At 48.2% G+C, this 20,542-nt stretch overlaps 1 protein-coding gene across 1 annotated transcript; it reads right to left on the bottom strand.

Moving 5' to 3' along the window:
• Window positions 1-11,513: 11,513 nt before the first annotated feature.
• Window positions 11,514-20,431, bottom strand: LOC130040165 (zinc finger protein with KRAB and SCAN domains 4-like). Its single transcript, XM_056132173.1, has 4 exons — window positions 20,372-20,431; window positions 18,038-18,521; window positions 13,470-13,584; window positions 11,514-12,469 (listed from the first exon to the last, which is right to left on the bottom strand). The coding sequence occupies exons 2-4, from the start codon at window positions 18,461-18,463 to the stop codon at window positions 11,514-11,516; spliced, it is 1,497 nt and encodes a 498-aa protein (XP_055988148.1). The 5' UTR covers window positions 18,464-18,521; window positions 20,372-20,431.
• Between the last annotated feature and the right edge of the window lie 111 nt (window positions 20,432-20,542).

The following is a 20,542-nucleotide window of genomic DNA, read 5'->3' as shown; positions in this document are numbered from 1 at the left end:
TCATGAACTTCTGTCTGCATCAGGCAGTAAGAAACCACGTGAGCACGTAGGGCATGAGAACTTTCAACAAGAAGCAGGAGCTTCTCCCTCAGGAAGTCAGGCGGCAAATCTGGGTTTCTACCTCCCTTCAGCAGTGAGCTACCACCCCCCCCCCCTTCCTGAGCCAGAATAGCTTCAATAAAAGCCATCTAAAATAGAGGTATATCAGCTAAACCAATGGCTGAATAAATAGCAGTACTCCTACATTAAAAATAAATAAATAAAATAGAGGTGTATGATGGCATGCCTCAGGGGTACACATGGCTCGATCTCCAGCATTGCATACGATGCCCTGAACACTACCAGGAGTGATCCCTGAGCACAGTCAGGTGTGGCCCACAGTGAAAAAGAAAGAGCCTCTAAGATATACTGCATACACTGTACTGGAGTGTATCTCAAGACCAAATTTAGGGGCTGGAGTGATAGCACAGCATATAGGGCGTTTGCCTTGTACACAACCAACCCAGGTTCGATTCCCACATCCCATATGGTCCCCCTGAGCACCACCAGGAGTAATTCCTGAGTGCAGAGCCAGGAGTAACCCCTGCACTTTGCCAAGTGTGGCCCCCTCCCCCACCAAAAAAAAAGACCAAATATAGTGTCCAGGTTTCAGTATCACTCAAAATAGCAAAACCTTAGAAGGTCTTAAATTGACTGGAAAAGAAATTAAATAACGCTTACACCATGATGACAAGGATGTTAGAATTAATCAGATTTAAAGCAGCCATAATTTTCTTTTTCAAAACTTCAGTGAGAAGTTGTGAATGCACATAAAACATCAAAATTCAACAGCTTCAGCCTCCACCAACACACACACATGAGCTATATTTCAGAACCAAATGGAAATTAGAAAAACTGAAAACACAGTAACTGAAATTGAAAGCCCACTGAATGGTCTCAGCAACAGAATGCAGGAGACAGAGTAAAGAATCAAAGAGCTGGTGCCAGAGTGATAGGACAGTGGTTAGGGCATTTGCCTTGCATGCGGCCGACCCAGGTTTGGTCCCTGGAATTCCATGTGGTCCCGTGAGCACTTCCAAGAGTAATTCCTGAGTGCAGAGCCAGGAGGAACCCCTGAGAATCGCCAGGTGTGGACCAGGATCTAGAACAATAGAAACAACCCAATTATAACAAAGAAAAACTACCCGGGGAGATGAATGGGGTGGGGACAAAGAAGGTCTCCCAAAGAATATCTACTTCCTAATCTCCAGGACCTGTGAGTATATGACAAAAGTAACTCTTGCAAGTCTTCAGTTTAGGTTACATCCATGACAAGCTGAAAATGTTTTAAATGGAAAGTGCATTTTATACACCAAACCAAACTTCATCGCTTGCCTAGATTACCAGAAAACCTTCTCGAGACATTCATATTAGCTATATGGCAGCCTGACAAAAATCATCTAACAAGTAGATACAAATCTATTTCCTGTAAAGTGTAAATAACTGTCGTAATAATTTATTGAAGAGCTCAGCTGAGATACCTTCCCCGCCGCATCCCACAGCAAAGTTTCTGAAGAAATCGAACTGAATGGGAATAAATCTAGCAGATTTGAAAAAGTGTTTCAGTATGCTCAGTATGGAAAAACTTACGAACCTCAAGAAAAAAGAAATTTGGGGTATTACAGGGAAGAAAAATCAGCTTTCCCATAAGGAAAATGGAGTAAATTTGACTGATAACACAAACCTTGATGAACGGCAGAGAGCAGAGTGGGGTCAGGAGAAAAATCCTATGAATGTGATGACTGGACAGACATTCAGACAGCATTCCCTCCTCTTCAGACATCAGAGGATTCATACTGGAGAGAGGCCTTGCAAATGTGGGGAACTGTACTTACTCAACACAAAATAATACACATTGGAGAAAGAACATAATGTTAATGGTCAGTGTGGCAAAGCCTTTGGCCAGTGTGCAGCTCTTAACAGAAACTCCACACAGGAGAGAAAAACTACCACTGTAATGAACGTGGCAAAGCCTTTAACTAGAAAGCTGGTCTTTCCTACCACCTCAAGATCCATGTGAAGAGGTAAACCCTAATTGTACTCAGGGTAATGAAAGTTTTAGTTGGCATTCAATACATATTCAAATCAAGGAGTTCATGCTGGGGAATGCCCTATGAGTGTACTGAGTGCGGAGATGCCTTTGTAACCCCTTGCTTCCCATCAGGAGATCCATCACAAAGAAAAATGTTATCCGCGTAAGGAATGTGGAACATCCTTCAGTCAGAGCGGCCCTGTGCAGCATCTGAGAATCCACAGTAGAAAGAAACCCAACTGTGATACCTGCAGAAAGTCTTTATTCAGAGGACAAATTTTACGGAACATCATTCACACTAAAGAGAGAGCCTTTAAAGGGTCTTTCAACAGTCAGTCCTGAGAGAACGCCAGAGAATCTGCATTGGAGAGAGCCTCTACAAGTGTAATGGGTGTGGGAATGCTTTTGGGGGGGGGAATGGGTTACTGGCCTCATCCAGCATCAGAGAGCCACACTGAGGTGAAACCCCACTAATGTGATGAATGTGGCAGAGCCATAGGGAACGCCAGAGAATCCACAAGAGAGGTAGTTCCTAGAAGTGTCAAGGGTGTGGTAGTCGTCAGGAAACACTCAACTCTGAATGTCAGACTACAAGGGAGAAAAGTGCGTTTCTGTTTGGCCACAGGGAAGCTATGTCACAGGGTATAGGCTGGAGAGAATTACTAGCTTTGAAACAACGGAAGGCAAACTTCCCGCCACTTTTCTAAAGGAAACTTCATAAAAAATGTATCACTTGCGACCCACTGTATTAGGTTCCGAGAAGAGCCTAGTACTTGGTTCCTTTGTAGAGTTTAAATCCAATTTAGGAACGCTCCAAATTTCTGTAGCTAAACTCTAGCTGGGTAAATTTGTAATTTAGGGTGAGGGGCTGAATCTTTGTGCCTTCACTTCCTCATTATTAATATGGTGACAACACTAGTAGGAGCTACCTCAATGGGGCCACCCGGGTTCAATTCCTCTGCCCCTCTGGGAGAGCCCGGCAAGCTACCGAGAGTATCTCACCCTCACGGCAAAGCCTGGAAAGCTCCCTGAGACGTATCCGATATGCCAAACACAGTAACAACAAGTCTCACAATGGAGACGTTACTGGGCCCGCTGCAGCAAGTCGATGAACAACGGGAGGACAGTGCTACAGTGCTCAATGAGCAATCACATAAATTACTCAATGTGCAATTACACAAAAGATACATATACATTCATATATGAATTAAATAGATTCAAATATAGAATATGTGATTCATCAATGAGCAATTACATAAATTACTCAATGTGCAATTACCTAAAAGATACATATACATTCATAGATGAATTAAATAGATTCAAATACAGAACATACAGGTCCTATAATGGCGTGGTGTTTAGAGCCCTTTGCCTAGGTGGGCTCTAAAACGCTTGATTCCAGATGCTCCGGCTCTCTGCACACCCGGCTTTGCTCCCCACATCCCATTTGGTCCCCCAGCACCGCCAGGAGTAATTTCTGAGTGCGGAGCCAGGTGTGGTCCCCAAACAAACAAACAAACACACAAACACACACACACAAACAAATTGCCTTGAAGCGCCGGGAGTCCCCGAAACTTGCTTGGCCGCCCAGCCCCGGGCCCTGGGGTGCCCACCAGGTTTCACTCTGACTTTCCTGGGAACTGATGAGCGAGGCCGGCTGGGGACAAACGTCGCCGCTGTTGGCTCGCGGGCACCGACGCGTCTGTTACTCTTGCTCTCCCTTTGCACAGCACGATTTTCACTTTCCTTTTGACGTTTCTGAACTGCAGCCTGAACGTTACCCCGGTGCGGCTGTGACGCCAGCCACGTGGCCAGGAGATGCGGGGCGCGCGCGGGGTGTTGGCGGCCGGGCGGAGGGGGGGGGGGGGCTTCCCGCCTCTGGTTCCAAGGTTCTGGGTTCTAAACGGGGTCCGGTCTCCCCGTTGACCAGGGACTCTGTCGAGGTTGGGTCTGGTGGTTGTGGGTTCGCAGGGGAAAGTAACAGACGGGCCCAGAAAGTTGGAGGAGCGTTGAGTTGTCCTAGGGACACTGGGGCCGTCGAAGAGGCAATCTGGAAGGCTCCCCGTAGGCGGCGGCGTCTGGGAGGAGGATCCGACTCGGGGACTTTCCCTGGAGGAGAAGGATCAACGCCTGAGCGCAGGGAATGAGCAGCTTCTGGCATAGGTGACTTACAGCAAATTACTTAGGCCTTCTGGGTTTCGGTAGGAGTAAATCTGTAATCGACTTAAATAAGTATTTACTTACATCTGATACCTTGTCTAGGTCCTTTGGGATTCTCTGAGTACCAGATGGAAGAGCATCACGCAGATCATTCCAGCTTTCCTAAGGGGAAGGCTTAGGGAGGAAGAGATTTTAGCCAAGGCATCTAGACCTTGATTTGTTATCACCCCAACCCTTTTCTTTTTTCTTTCCCTTTTCTTTTTTTTTTAAAAATGTGTTTCTGACTGTTCCCTTTTCTTTCATGCATTCTCCAGGTGAATGCAGTGCATTTCCGTGATCAAAACGGAGTAGTTTCTGTTACCACTTGTACTCAGGAAGACTGGCTGCAAGGAAATGCTTATGAGAAATCAGCCTGAACCTCAAGCTGGTGTCAGTCTTCTACTAAGCTCAGAATGGCAGTCCAAACTTTTGCAGGAAGGATAATGGTGACATATGCTAGAAGACCAGGGCTGTACCGGAACCAGGTATCAGACTGGAAAAAGAATTCATATTTTTTTCAGACTAAGTTGTTACCCTCAGGAGATGGGTATCTGAACTTCAAAAGAGTGTAAGAAAAGTCTGAGAGCTCTAGGAATACAGCCCCTCTGTTCTCCAGCACAAGGCCCCATGTCTCTTAGAGATCTTTCAGCTTTGATAAGATGAAAAATGACATTTCACATGCATTGAGAGTTATTTTTTCCCTTACAAATAACATAAAATTACAACACAAAGGCTAATACTTTTACTTTTTTTTTTCATTTGAAAACCTGTAGGTTAAAAGAGAAAATCTTTAGAAGCTCTTCAGCAAGCTGGTATTATTGCCCATTCTTGAGAAATAAATAGAGGTGTTTTTTTTTTTTTTTTGGCCAAGTTCAGGGCTTTCTCCTGGTTCTGGGCTCAACACAGCCATTATTTTACATTTTCTTTTGTACCCAGTGAGTCAGCTCATCAGTTGGGCCTATCAATTCTAGGTTCCACTGACTTTTGGGGCCACACTGGGCAGTGCTCAGCGGGCACTTACTGCCAGTTTAATAATACACTAAGGAATTACTCCTGGAGGTGCTCAGGGGAACCATATAGGATGCCAGAGATCAAACCCAAACGCCGGGTGGGGTGTCCGGAGTGCCAGGGGCCGTCGCAGGGGGTGGGCTGCTGGACCCTGTCGGGTTCTGTTAACGCGAGCCGGGCTCGGGCAGACGCCCGAGACCATCGAGTCCGGAGGCCTCCTGGGTCCTAGAGAGGAAGCGTGAAGCGCCAGAGGCGGGCGCCATGGGTCCCGGCTCAGGGCTGGCCTGTGGCTGGGTGCGCCGGGGTCCCGCGCGGTCTCCTTGGCCGAACGGCTAGGAATTCTATGGAAACTGCACGTGAGCATCTGCTGCGTGGGGGGGGGGTGATGTCACCCCTGCAGGGGAGAAGCCCCCACTCCCCGTGAGCTGAGGCCGTTGGCACCTTCCCGACGCTTTGCCGTTGGCTGCGTTTCCCACGGCGCCTCCTGCCTCGAGCCAGCCCAGGGTCCGAAGCACGTGGCTCGCTTGGCTTGAGGCCTTTGGCGGCTTGCTTTCACCTGGCACGACCCATTTGGGGTTCGTTTATCAATCGATGGGTTCCTTAAGTGTTCACACTCTAAGAACTTAAAGTAGTTCCCACCTACTCTCTTGTATTTCTTCCTGATTCCTTTTCCTTTTGTGGTTACACCCGGTGGTGTTCAGGAATCACTCCTGGGGGGTCTTGGGGGGGCGGTTCTTCATTCAGAGCCAACTCTGTGCCCACTGTAAACGTCTTTTGGTTTTTCACCCTTAATGTAACAGGTATCTTTATGGCATTGAGTCATTGGATTGACCTCAGCTTTTTCTGTATTTGAAACCTCAATATGCTCATACAATGAAGGTAACATGAGAGAGAGCGAGAGCGAGAGCGAGAGCGAGAGAGAGAGAGAGAGAGAGAGAGAGAGAGAGAGAATATGTAACCATGCACACCCAGCAGTGCACAAGGCCTCCTCTTGGCTTTGTGCTCCAGATGGTCCTCGGGGACCATATGCAGTGCTAGGGATGCTACCAAGGAAGGAACCTTCCATGGTGGCAAGTGCCTTAACTCCTGTTCTCTTCAGCCCAAGAAACAATATTTAATTTTTCCCAGTTTAATGTAATTGTACTGGTTGAATAACATCTATACCCTCAAATATAAGGCACAAAGATTTTGTACAAGTTGGTCCTTTTAGACATAAATAGTCCTGAGGCTGGCAGATGAAATGGCAAACATTCCAGCGGTCACAGGGTTTGCTTTCTAAAAGATGGTGGCCAAAAGAACTTAAAAGTAGTTCCCACCTATTTGCAAAGTGAACAGTAAGGTGTGAACATCCAGTTGCTGTGGAAATGGAGCACACGTCTCCCATTTCCCCCACTAACCACAACTAAAACCCGGACATTCTTTTTTTTTTCTTTTTGGGTCATACCCAGCAATGCACAGGGGTTACTCCTGGTTCATGCACTCAGGAATTACTCCTGGCGATGCTCGGGGGACCATATGGGATGCTGGGAATTGAACCCAGGTTGGGCCGCATGCAAGGCAAACGCCCTACCTGCTGTGCTATCACTCCAGTCCCTAAAATCCTGACATTCTTTTTTTTTCCCTTTATTTTATTTTTTTTTTAAGTTGTAGATTTACAATTTTTTGTGCTTTGGTTTCAATCATACAATGATCAGATACCCATCCCTCCACCAGTGCCCATTTTCCACCACCATGGATAATATCCCTCCCACCCCCATCCCCCCATCCCCCCTGTCTCTGTGGCAGGGCAATCCCCTGTGTTCTCTCTCTCCGTTTGGGTGTTGTGGTCTGCAAAAGAGGCATTGAGTGGCAAACATGTTCAGTCCATAGTCTACTTTTGACATGCATCTCCCCTCCTGGGAGGATCCTCCAAACATCCTTTATTTGGTGCTCCCTTCTCTATCTGAACTGCCCTTTCCTCTAGGATACCCGGCTGGCCTCTAAGTTATGGAGTAATCCTCCTGGTGCTGATCTCAGCTATTCTTGGGTATTAATCTCATACTTTGTTACTTTATATCCCCCAGATGAATGCAATCTTTCTATGTCTATCCCTCTCTTTCTGACTCATTTCGCTTAGCATGATACTTTCCATATTGTACCACTTGTATGTAAATTTCATGACTTCATCTTTTCTAACAGCTACATAGTACTCCATTGTGTAGATGTACCAAAGTTTCTTTAACCAGTCATCTGTTCTTGGGCATTCAAAAATCCTGACATTCTTATATATAAAAAAGAAACAGGAAGGCTGAAAGTTGGAGTTAGGGCTAATAGGAACTTCAGAGCACAAAGACACAAAAGTGTCTTCGTATTTTTGGTTTCAGTTTCTTTTTCTTTCCTTTTTTTTTGTTGTCAGGTGGAGAGTACATGAAGTGGGTACTAAGAAGCTTTGATGAAAAAATGGCAATGAGTTATTGCCTGGGAACTTATTACCAGTAACTGTATTTTGCAGCCCTGAAATTTCAACTTGATTCTTCTGTCTCCTAGTTTTAGATGAATTTCTACTACTTTACTAAGATTTTTGAATTTTACATGTTTCATGTTCCTAACATGAAATGTTCCTAACATAAATTATCTGGCAGATGCCAGATAATTTATTTTCTATTGCTTATTATAAATATCATGAGAGGCTGTATGGTTGCAAAAGTGACCACATGCTTCTGGAATTCTAAAATTGTAAATGATTGGGGTCCAGAGTTATCTCTGTAGGGAGCTAGTCCATTTTGAGATTTGTTTGTGAGTCTTTGGATCAAGGCTGTTAATGATGGCGCCTGGAGGCAGTTTGTGGGCGTGAGAGCCTGGACCACAAGTGGCAGGGGATGGGCCTATCCCTGGTGCACCATGGGGCCTGGAGACTTAGTCCCTAATCTTGTGTACCTGGGTTTTTCTTCTGGAAGCCACTGGGATTTCATCCGTAGTGGGCGGAGCTGAGGCACCTGTTTCATCTGAGGCACCCTGACTCACTTTTTTGTTTGATGCCTTAAAATCTTTATCAAGACTTGCTTTTTCAAGCTACCACCCCCCTCACTCTCCTGCCTCACGGAGATGCTTTGGCTCTACAACTCAGGAATTACTCCTGGAGTTGCTAACAGGACCCTATGGGATGCCAAAGATGGAACTTGTGTCAACAGCGTGTAACGCAAGTGCCCTACCTGCTGTACTATGGCTCTGGCTAAATTCCTTTCAATAAAAACTATTTGTTTCACACACACAATCCTTGTTAATTCTAATTATCTTTCTCATCTTGGTGTTGGTGTTTGTTGATGTTTTTCTTTCAAGTTGGAATACTCATGCTTTATGGAATGATTAGTTATTTTTGTTGTCTTGAATTTTTAAAAAATAAAATCCTAGGGGCCGGAGCGATAGCACAGCGGGTAGGGCGTTTGCCTTGCACGCGGCCAACCTGGGTTCGATCTCTGGCATCCCATATGGTCCCCCAAGCACCACCAGGAGTAATTCCTGAGTGCAAAGCCAGGAGTAACCGCCGAGCATTGCTGGGTGTGACCCAAAAAGCAAAAACAAAAAAAAAAAAACCCAAAAAACCCAAAACTAGACAATATTGTGTAATGGAAAACTGAATTAGTGGTGCTCTTTCACCGCATGTGTTCAGTGGTCTCACGCCGCTTCCCACACCCGGGATAACTTATAGTAATGGGTGGGTGAAGGAGGAAACAAGAGCCACCAGGCTGGTTGGTGATCAGTTGCCGTTTATTCCATTCTCCCCACACACCTGTTCCAGTCTCACTACATACCCCATCCCAGTCTCACACTGCCCCTCATTCCCATCTCCTCCTGTCTCCCATGCTAGTCTCTGCGCTGTCTCTCTGCCTACGTCTTGCGCCCAACCTCCAAGCATTCCAGGTAGCATCTACACCTAGGTTGGGTAGCACAATCAGCACATGAAAGCCCTTCCTTCCCAGCAAAGCTCTTCTAAGACAAAGATCTCCTGCATCTAGGAGATCCCCTCAAGGACAAAACAGCATCTAAGGGGTGTGTTTCTCCTTTCCTTAGTCAATGACCATTTAAACATTCATCTTAATCCTACTTCTTAATATTAGTCATTTTGCATGGACACAATAAGAGACACATTAAGCTTGTAGTTTGGTTCTCCTGGGAACATCTCGCTATAGAACCCAGACTATAGTACTTAGGCCAGATTAGTCTTTCCTAACCCTAGCAGGGTCCTAATCCAGTTATTACTCTTTGGATCATGATAGAATTTGTCATTGACCTTGCTTTTAACTTAAATATTATGGCACTTGGCCTGTCCCATTTCTATGCCAGGGTAACTCATAGCTTGCCCTGGGTTCATCCAGTCCCTTGTCTGGAACCTGCCTTGGGGTACTAAGAACTAAGGGCAACTGAGGCTTAAGTCAGGTAAACAGATGCCCAGGAGTGAATATTAGAGTTAACTCCCAAGTTACAAAAGCATAGCATTAACTACCTTTCTGTTTCTATACAAAAAGGAACACTGCTCTAAAATAAACTATGCAGAAGGACATAGGGGAAGGAGAAAAGCAGTATTTCACTTACAAACACCAATCCAGAGATTTCTGAGTAATTTGACTTTACAAGTCACTGCTTGGGGAAAATGAGTGATTAAACAGTTGGGGAAGACATTTGACCCAGCAATACCACTCCTGGAAATACATTCCAGAGAGGCAAAGAAGTAGAGTTGAAGTGACATCTGCACTTGTTTTTTCATTGCAGCACTCTTAACAATAGCCAGAATCTGGAAAAAAACCTGAGTGCCTGAGAACAGGTGACTGGTTAAAGAAACTTTGGTACATCTACACAATGGAGTACTATGTAGCTGTTAGAAAAGATGAAGTCATGAAATTTACATACAAGTGGTACCACATGGAAAGTATCATGTTATGCGAAATGAGTCAGAAAGAGAGGGATAGACGTAGAAAGATTGCATTCATCTGGGGAACATAAAGTAACAAAATAGGAGACTCACACCCAAGAGTGGCTGAGATTAGTACCAGGAATTTTGCTCCATGGCTTGGAGGCCAGCCACACACTCTAGGGGAAAAGGGAGCTCAGATAGAGAAGGGAGCACCAAATAAAGGGTGTTGGGAGGATCCTCCCAGGATGGGAGAAGCATGCTGAAAGTAGACTATAGACCAAACATGATTGCCACTCAATGCCTCTTTTGCAAACCACAACACCCAAAAGGAGAGAGAATAAAAGGGAATGTCCTGCCACAGAGGCAGGGAGGAATGGGGGGGATGGGTGGTTGGAGGGATACTGGGACCCGTGGTGGTGGAAAATGGGCACTGGTGGAGGGATGGGTACTTGATAATTGTATAACTGAGACCCAAGCACAAAAATTTGTAAGTCTACAACTGTACCTCATGGTGTTTCACTAACAAAAATTAAAAAATAAAAAAAAACAGTTGGGGAAGAGAGCATAGAGAAATTAATGATAAACACAGAGGAATTCGAGTGCCTTGGGAACACTATGAATGGTGTAACCCAATAAACCTAAGCTCCTGTGACCAGGGAGAAATGGCAAACCAGTGGTATCCTACAACTATAATATTTTCGATTTTAAGATATGTTTTCAGTATTTTCCTCTGATAGCAATCAACAGAACTATTAAAAACTTGATGTTAAAAAATGTTGATGTTAAAAAAGCCCACTAACTGAGTGTTGAAAGTAGGTAAGAGGATAAACATGATAACCTTTCATATCTGAACTGGAAACCATAATGCCCAAAAAGAAGAGGGGGGGACGGTGGGAGAGATGCACAAGGCAAAAATAACTTTGGGAAGAAATTCCACAGGAATCTAGGTAACGGGCTTTTAGGCCAGGCTACAAGGGCACGTCACTGGCAGATTTAAGAAATATTTATTAGCAGCTGTGTGCAAGGCACGGGGGAATGCGGTAAAAATAAAACATGGTGAAGCTGACCGACTTCGGAGGGTTCAGCATCAACAAAACAGGGAGAGCTGCAGCACGAGCTCATGGTCTGCTGCCCAGGAGACATTACCAGGTGCTGGCTGAGGGAACTGGACAGTCTAGAAGCTCCGGGCACCCCAGTACGTCAGACCCTGTCCCTTCCATGTGGCACCCCACATCTGCCTATCCGTGAGCTGCTTTCCCATCAGTCACCTTCTCGAAGGTACCAGATAATTCAGCTCATCCAGACACTACTGGTAACAAACACCAGAGGAAGAATAGTGGTAAATTAGACCCCAGACATGATTTCCGCATCGGCAAGGGCTCCAGGCGGGCTTCCGTTCAATGAGGAACTAGCGCCAACTTCCACAGATAAGTCATGAGTCACTGAGAGAATATTTTTTCTACCATGGCTTCTCTGATGTTGGATAAGGTACGAAGTTCGGGTGAAGCCCTTCCCACAGGCATCACACTGATAGGGCTTCTCGCCTGTGTGGATTTTCTGGTGTTCCAGAAGGCTACTGTTCTGCCTGAAGCTTCTCCCACAGAAGCTACACTTGTAGGTCACAGGTGCCTCGAAGTTTTCCCACTGGCTTTCCCTCCTCCCCTGGCTCTGCCTGGTCTCTCCAGGTTTAGGATTCTGGGCATTTTTATCCCCATGGATCCTCTGGTGCCTGAGGAGATGGGAATTCCGCCGGAAGGCTTTCCCACACATGGTGCAGCTATATGGCTTTTCCCCTGTGTGGATTCTGTGATGTTCAAGGAGGCTGCAGCTCTGGCTGAAAGTCTTCCCACAGTTCTCACACTCATAGGGTCTCTCGCCAGTGTGAGTTCTCTGGTGTTTGATGAGGTCTGAGCTGTGACCGAAGGCCTTGCCGCACTCTTCACATTCATACGGTTTCTCCCCCGTGTGGACTCGCTGGTGGATGATGAGGGCCGAGCTCCCGATGAAGGCTTTCCCACAGTCCTCGCATTCAAAGGGTTTCTCCCCTGAATGGATCCTCCTGTGCTTGCTTAGGCCTGAGCTCTGAGCAAAACTCTTTCCACACTCGTGACAATAGTACCTCCTACTCCCTGTGGCATTTCTCTGCTTTCTTTGTAACCCACTCTCTAGCTCCCCAGTCTCTAAGCAGGGAGAAATCTGGACAGTGTCGTCGCCCAGGCAGCCTGCTTTCTGCGCATTCTCCATTTCTGGAAGTTCCTCATCCAGGGGCATGTCCCTGATCTCAGTCAGCATTACTTCACCTGTAACACAAATGGTGGACAACTGTCACTCATGTTCTGCCAAAGGAGAGCTCTGCAGTGTCTACCAGGGCAGCAAGAATCAGGTCTCCAGACAACTTGGCTGAGGGCTTGGGTGAATGAAAGAGGCTGGGATTAAAGAGGGATTTCAGGGATACTGGGGAAGAGGACCTGAGAAATGAAGCAGATAAACAGAAGGGCTCAAACTAGGACTGGAGGAAGTGGGGGGAAGTAAGTGAGGACCAAGGACCGTGCTGGGCACTTGGACTAGGGCAGGCGGGCACCTGGGATCCCACACCAAAAGGGGGGCAGAAGGCAACAATGTTCATGGTATGCAGGGTCTGAGAGTGGACTTCTGGAATATTCTGTAAGAAACAGGGAAGGTAGGACTCAGAAGCAGATCCTTCCAGAGACAGGGGTGGTCACTCTTCTCTGGTCTCATCCCCGGGAAGATGGGGTTCCCAAACAGAGCTGGATTCAACATTGGGAGACTGGGGCTGGGGCCCCAGGGCCAGCAACAGGCTGTGGAACTAAGACCATTGGGTAATCCTGTGTCCCTGCACCCTCTCAGGTCAGGCCCTGTTGTCCTCCCCTGGTCCCATTTAGCTCTCACACTCTTTCTAATTCCTGGAGGAGACCCCTCAGCTTCGTTCCTGTCAGGCCTCACGTGGGGAATCTGCATTTACTGAGACTAACCAGGAGCCTGCGTCAACCCGAGGAGCCTCACCAGAAGCAGGACAAAAGGGGCAAAAGCCAGTAAGAGGGTTCAGAAGTGGTTAACCACTGGGCATAGACACGGGATTCCATTAACCTCTCTACAATGACAAATATCCCCTAGCAGGTCAAGGATTGAACCCAGGTCTGCTCTCCAGCGCGGGGCCTCAACTCCAGCCTCTAGGATCGCAACTGAACCTCACATAACAGGCACCAATGGCCTCTAAAGTCCAGGAGGTTCTTAAACACAAAGGAAGCCAAGAACCTTCTGGAAAAGCAGTGGCCTTACCTGGGGAGATGAGACTGCTGTGCTTCTGCCTCTCCACTCGGGCGTTCACCAGAGACGGCTCCTGCTGCCTCCATCCAGGGGAGAGGGTCCGGGCCACGGCTTCCACTTTCAGCCCCTGTAACGACAGTGACCCCACCTAGAGACTCTTGTGCAGGACCAAATTCCAGTGAGGAGTGAACACAGCAACGGAGTCACTCTACAGAGCTCTGCAAATACAGCCCATGTGGCACTCTTGGTCCAACTCCACCCCGTCTTGGTTTTTTTTTTGTTTGTTTGTTTGTTTGGGGGCCACAGCCAGCAGTGCTCAGGGACTACTCCTGGTTATATGCTCAGGAGTGCCCCCTGTTGGTGCTTAGAAGACTTCAGTGCCTGGATTTGAACCGGAATCAGCAGCATGCAAGGCAAGTGCCTTAACCCCTGTACTATCTCTCTGGTCCTCTACCCATCTCTTAGACAACATCTTTCTCAACCAAGCAGCCACAGGCAGAAATAAAGGGCATATCAGGGTAAGTGTTTTCATATAACTATACAGATATCAGTGCAGAAAGAAAATATATGAGGAAAAAAAGGTGAGCATAGTGAAAGGAATGGAACCCACCCAGAACTTTACAAATAATTGCTTCTGGGACATAACAAACTCATGGGCTCATTTATATCAACAGTGATCAAGATGAAACGAAATTTAGGATGAAGGTGGGAAAAATCAGAAAAGAAAATTAACATAAAGAACTGGGTAGAAAACTAAAATTTAGGTATCAGAGAGATAGTATAGAGGATAAGGTGTTTGCCTTGCATGCAGCCAACCCAGGCTTGATAGCTGGAATCTCGCAAGGTCCACAAAGCACTGTCTGGAGTAATTCCTGAGTACAGAGCCAGGAGGAACCCCTGAGCATCACAAACAAGAAGATTAAAATCTTGTCTAAATACAGATTGCTGTGATTAAATAATTAGGTCTGATAAAAGGACAAGCAAGCCGGGTTCCGCAAAGGATTCAGCACCATCGACCATATCCACACGATAACCAAGCTCATTGAGGTTTCTCAGGTGTTCAAGATGCCGCTCTGCTTAACGTTCATTGATTTAAAGAAGGCCTTTGATTCTGTTGAGACGGAAGCGGTCATTGAAGCCCTAGCCAATCAGGGCATTTAAACTCAATACATCAGGATCCTCCATGAGCTGTATTATGGATTCACTACCAGGATCTCACCATTCTACAAAGAAGTGATCATCCATGTCAAGAGAGGGGTTCGGCAGGGTGATATTATTTCACAGAAACTCTTCAGTCCGCCCTCGAAAACGTCATGCGACGACTGGAATGGGAAGGAATGGGAGTGAAGATAGATGGTCAGCAACTACACCAACTCCGCTTTGCTGATGACATCATTCTAATAACACCAAACATTAGCCAAGCAGCACAAATGGTGACCAACTTCGACTGTGAGTGTGGAAAGGTCGGATTACAACTGAATCTCACAAAGACAATGTTCATGAGAAACAGTCTTGTTCCTGATGTTCCATTCACTCTCAACGGAACGACTATCTCTGAATGCAACAGTTATGTGTACCTAGGTCGAGAAGTCAACATGACCAATGACCTGGCACCTGAGTTACGCAGGAAGAAGAGAGTGGCTTGGAACGCCTTCAAGAGCGTCGAAGAAATAACTAAGAGGATGAAGAACTTCCAGCTCCAAGCACATCTCTTTGATTCCACTGTTCTTCCTGCATTAACATACGCCTCAGAGACCTGGGCCCTACAAAAATAGGATGAGAACGCTATTCGGGTCTCTCAAAGAGGAATCGAAAGAGCTATGCTTGGAGTATCACACTTCACTCAAATAAGAGATAGAATCCGGAGTTCCAACCTCCATCAATGCTCAAGAATCAGGGACACTGTCTCACTTGCCAAGGCATCGAAAATCAGTTGGGCTGGACATGTAATGAGATTTAGAGATGACCGCTGGACTAGAGCCATTATAGACTGGATTCCACTGTCGTCAAAAGATCATATGGATGCCCACCTACGAGATGGCCAGACTTCTTCGTCAAGACCCCGAATGATCAGTTTGAGGCTCTTCATGTTCGTAGAATGAGCAGATGCCATTGGGCTATGCTAACACGCAACAGGGATGAATGGAGATGTTACTGGCGCCCGCTTGAGCAAATCGATGAGTAACAGATATCAAGTGATCAAGTGAAAAGGACATGTTTTATGGGTCCCTTCAAGTTCCTAAGGGGAAGAGACCATGTCTTTATTCCCCTACTAAGAGGAGATTCAGTGAAACTTGGAAAATGCAAGTAGGGCCAGAGAAATAGTATGAAAGGGGTTAGAGCTCTTGCCTTGCATGACGCTGACTCCAGTTCAATCCTGGCACCTCACAGGATCCACCAGCACTGCCAGGATAACCCCTGAACACTGTCATTTGTGGCCCAAATCACAACCCCCCCCTACTTCACAAAATGAAATGAAACCAAAGCTTCAGTCGGTATTTGTTGGCGCACCCTTCTTTCAGATGACAACTGTAAGAAGGAGCTGACCCAGAGACGGGGCAGGGACAACGAGGGGCGCACAGACAGTACGTAGGCTAGTAAGCGAACTGGGAGAGGCTCTGAAGAGCAAATAATCTGGGCGAGAATGAGACATTTCCAATCCCAGCGGGAGGGATGTACCATGATAGTAAAGGGGCTGGCTGCAGAGACCCTGGGTTCAACCCAGCATCTCTGTCTCTGCCTCTCTCTCCCTCTCTATGTTGGGGAGGAGTCTCTAGCTCACCTGGAATTCCGGGGCGACCCCCACTCCTCCTCTACTGCCCTCCCGCATTTTTTCCGCCGGGCAAAGGCCCTAAAGAGATCTTTCTGACATCCAGCCTCTGTCTCTTGTCCAAAGTGCACTCATGAACTCCAGTGAGAACTGGATATAGAGAACATTTGTCTCAAACACTTTGGACCCTCGCCAGCTCCAAACTCTGCTTGCAGACACAAAACCACACGAGAGGCAGGATCCTGGGTGATACGGGGTCCTGAAGGCCACGGGACGCAAGCTTTTCATCCGATGACTCTGAATCTTGTCAGGGAAAGCATAGGGCTGGGGAATCGGATTGGGTTTAAATGGCTTAAGTGGCTGTTCAAGGGCTTTATGCTTCAGTTTTGAAAAACAAAAAAAACAGATGGCAGAGGATGTGGGAACAGGAGAGCACAGGTCTTGCGTGTGGAAGGCCCTGGGTAAATTCCGAGCCCTCCTGGCCCCCATGACAGGGTAGCTAGCAAAACTGAAAGGAAAAAGTTAGCTAATAGATGAAGCCAGGCTTGGAAAGGCATAGATTCTGGTTATGGAAAACCTGCTTTTACTCAAGAGAGAGGAAAAAGAAATGAAAAATTTCATGTTTCTCACAAAGAAGCAGGCTTGATTTTTATTCTACCACTCCAGCTCCCACTATTCATTTTATTATTTTATTATTCATTATCATTTTATTATTCATTTATTTCTTTTTAGTGTTTGGGCCACACCTGATGGTGTTCAAGGCCTAATTTTTGGTTTTTTTTTTCTTTTTGGGTCACACCCGGCGATGCACAGGGGTTACTCCTGGCTCTGCGCTCAGGAATTACCCCTGGCAGTGCTCAGGAGACCATATGGGATGCTGGGAATCGAACTCAGGTTGGTCGCGTGCAAGGCAAACGCCCTACCCGCTGTGCTACTGCTCCAGCCCCAAAGGCCTAAGTTTTGGCTCTGACCTCAGGGATAACTCCTGCTGGTGCTCAGGACCATCTGGTATGTTGGGATTGAACCCAGGCCAGCCACATGCAAAGCAAGCGCCCTGACCGCTATGATATGTCTCTGCCTCCCCCAGCCCCCATGATTTTAGTAACAGATGTAAGGTTCAAAGATGAATGCTCTTTACTGTGCACTCGGGCAGAGTGTGACTTTTTAGAGGCTACCCTGCACCTTCTCAGCACTTCCTGCAGTCTGAAACCGTGTGATTAATGTGCTGATCTGCCTCTCCCCAGAAGAAGGTTAAGCTCCATGTGGCAATGACTCCCTCAAACCCAAATTTTAGTAAACGTTTGATTTATTATGTTCAGGCTTGGCAGAGCTTTCCCCAGTGGCCTGAAACTTGCCCTGAAGAAAGTCTGAGAGCCGTAGGCGGATTGCTCGCCTTGCATCCCACCGACTGGCTCAAACCCCCAGCACCACAGAGCAGCCCCCGACCACGCACCGTGAGTCCCTCCGAGCACTGCAGATGAGGTGGAACATGCAGATGTTTCCACATCACATTACAACCAGGAAGGCATCGTTCAAGCTACTCATCACCGCCTGCAAACTATAACCGGTTCCTGGGTCTGGACCATCATTGAAGCAGCCCGTTTCACAAACTGGCTGCGCGCTCTGTTAACTCTTTCAGTAACTCTTTCAGACCCTTGAGCATTTGCTTCCTGCGAGTCAAAAGACGCTTTATGATGAGGAGGGCCCAGGGACCTCGCCTCACCGCCCAGGACGTCCTGGGGACAGCAAGAGCCCGCGGGCGAGCGCGCCCGCCCCGAGCCTCCCCCGAGCCTCCCCCGGCCCTGGGCACCTGCGGCCTCCGCGCGTCCAGCGGCCGCTCCCAGGCCTCCAGCAGCCGCACCGCGTCCTCGCCGCTGGCCGGCTGCCGCGCGCGCACCCGGGCCTGCAGCTGGGCGGGCAGGATGCTGAGGAACTGCTCCAGCACCAGCAGCTCCAGCATCTGCTCCTTGCTGTGCACGTCGGGCCGCAGCCAGCGCCGGCAGAGCTCGCGGAGCCGCCCCAGCGCCTGGCGGGGGCCCCGGGCGTCGGGGTAGCGGAAGGCTCGGAAGCGCCGGCGGGAGTGCTCGGGGCCGGGCACGGGGCTGCAGCCGGGCGCCGCGGCCGCCTCCTCCAGGCCCGCGCTCCCCTCCGGCTCCCCCTTGACGCGCAGGATGCCCGTCGGATCGTCCGCGGATCGCGCGCCCAGCGCGGGGCCCTCCTGGGACTCTCTCGCCATCCTGGGCCCAGGCCGTCCAGGGCTGTGCTAGAGCTGGCGACTGTTTCTGTAGGAGCACCTGAAAATGGAAAATGTTCTTAGGAAGTGCAGTTGTGAGCGTGTACGATAACCCCTCTGATGCCCAGACACACATACACACAGACAGACACAGACACAGACACAGACACAGACACACACACACACACACACACACACACACAGACACACGCCTGCAGATCTCCAGGGCTGACCTGTAGTGGGAACCTCAGCCACTCACACTACAGAAACACACACACACAGACACACACAGACACAGACACACACACACACACACACACACACACACACCTGCAGATCTCCAGGGCTGACCTGTAGTGGGAACCTCAGCTACTCAGACTACAGAACCCCAGTCTTGGACTGGACACACTCTAAAATGACCCCAGATTCCTGCCCTGACCTAGACCTTTGAACACGAGGTAGTTGAGTTTGACTTCCATGAGGATTTAAGTGGATTCTTCCCCAGGGTCAAGAGGGGCTCGGCCCCACCAGCCCAGAGGGTCCTTAAATTGTCCCACTTTTGGTGAAGGGTCCTGTAGTGACAGGAGACCAATATCAAGTCCTCAGCTGCCCCAGAGTGACAGGAGGAGGAGAGGTGACAGGCTGGGGCTCCTTCGTCCCAGCCCCGAGCACTGTCCCCCTCTGATAAGCTGTAGACCCTCAAGCCTCAGTTGCCTGGGTTTGCATCAACTAGGTGACTTGCTGAATCGCTCGCTTACCTCTGTGCCTCAATTCCCCATATATCACAGGCTATGTCTAGGGATGTGCTGAGCCTAAGTAAGCATGCTTATCCCAAAAGGAGAAAGAGGAAAAAAAAAGGGAATGCCCTGCCACAGAGGCAGGGTGGGATGGGGGGGGGGGATAGGGGTGGGAGGGATACTGGGATCAGTGGTGGTGGAGAATGGGCACTGGTGGGGGGATGGGTACTCAATCATTGTGTAACTGAAACCCAAGCCCAAAAATTTGTAAGTCTACAACTGTACCTCATGGTGTTTCACTAATAAAAATTTAAAAAGAGGAAAACCATATCTCATAGGCCATTAAAAGAAGTTTGCAAAAAAAAAAGTAAGCATGCTTATAAAGTCTTTTCTGAAGTGCTTGGCTCCTGGGAATTACTATAATATTATGAAAATACACTTATATACTACATGGAGTTACTCACTAGCCTTTCTCCTTTTTTCTTTTTGGGTCACACATGGCTGCGCTTAGGGCATCCTCCTGGCTGTGCTCAGAGATCACTCCAGGTGGGCTCCACGGACCATAAGGGATTCTGGGGATCAAGCCCGGGTGTGCAAGGCAGGCACGGTAGAAATTGTACTATCTCCCCGGCTTGCTTGTTTTTGTCCTCCCTATGTCCTGCCATGTAAGCCTCAGTGAAAGGACAAATGCACGAAGTTGTGAGAGAATAGCTCTTCCTCTAAAATCAGGCTTCTCTCAGCCCTGATGACTTCTGGGGTGCGACCAGCTCCATGTCAGGGGGCACTGGTCCACTACTTGTCCATTACTGAGTAATTCAAAGCCTTTGGTACTGGCCAGGCAGAGAACAAAGGTTATGGCTGCTATTTTCAAGGCTTGTCAGTGGGTGTGACACAAGAATCCCCAGTGTGCAAATACCATGAGGCATGTGTCGTACACCCGGGCACCAGTGAGGACCCCTACTCGGGACCCCTGGACCCACCAGGTCGGGCAACAAACCCCCACAGTCTCTCCCAGGGATTTCCCACCTCCGACAGGGAGGGACTTGTACCCACTCACAGACAGACACGGGGACAAAAAGAACCGCCGGGCAGGGGGAGGAGAGCCACCAAAGGGGACCTAAGCCACACTGGGATCCGAGAAACAAGCCTGAGCCCCCGCTCACCCCGTACTCACAGTCTCCGAAACTAGCAAATCACCCAAGGCCGGGCGCGGGGCCACTTCCGGTCGCTCTAGCCACCGCCCGGACACTCTATGGTTCAGTGTCAGCCCCCCCCCAGCCCCGGCCACGCCCACCCCGCCTGTATAGGACGTCCAAGATGACGTTTGTAGGGGTCGTTCACGGGG

Source organism: Sorex fumeus, unplaced genomic scaffold (assembly GCF_029834395.1).
Source record: "Sorex fumeus unplaced genomic scaffold, SorFum_2.1 ptg000094l, whole genome shotgun sequence".
Lineage (NCBI taxonomy): Eukaryota > Metazoa > Chordata > Mammalia > Eulipotyphla > Soricidae > Sorex > Sorex fumeus.
This window is presented reverse-complemented; position numbering and strand designations above follow the sequence as displayed.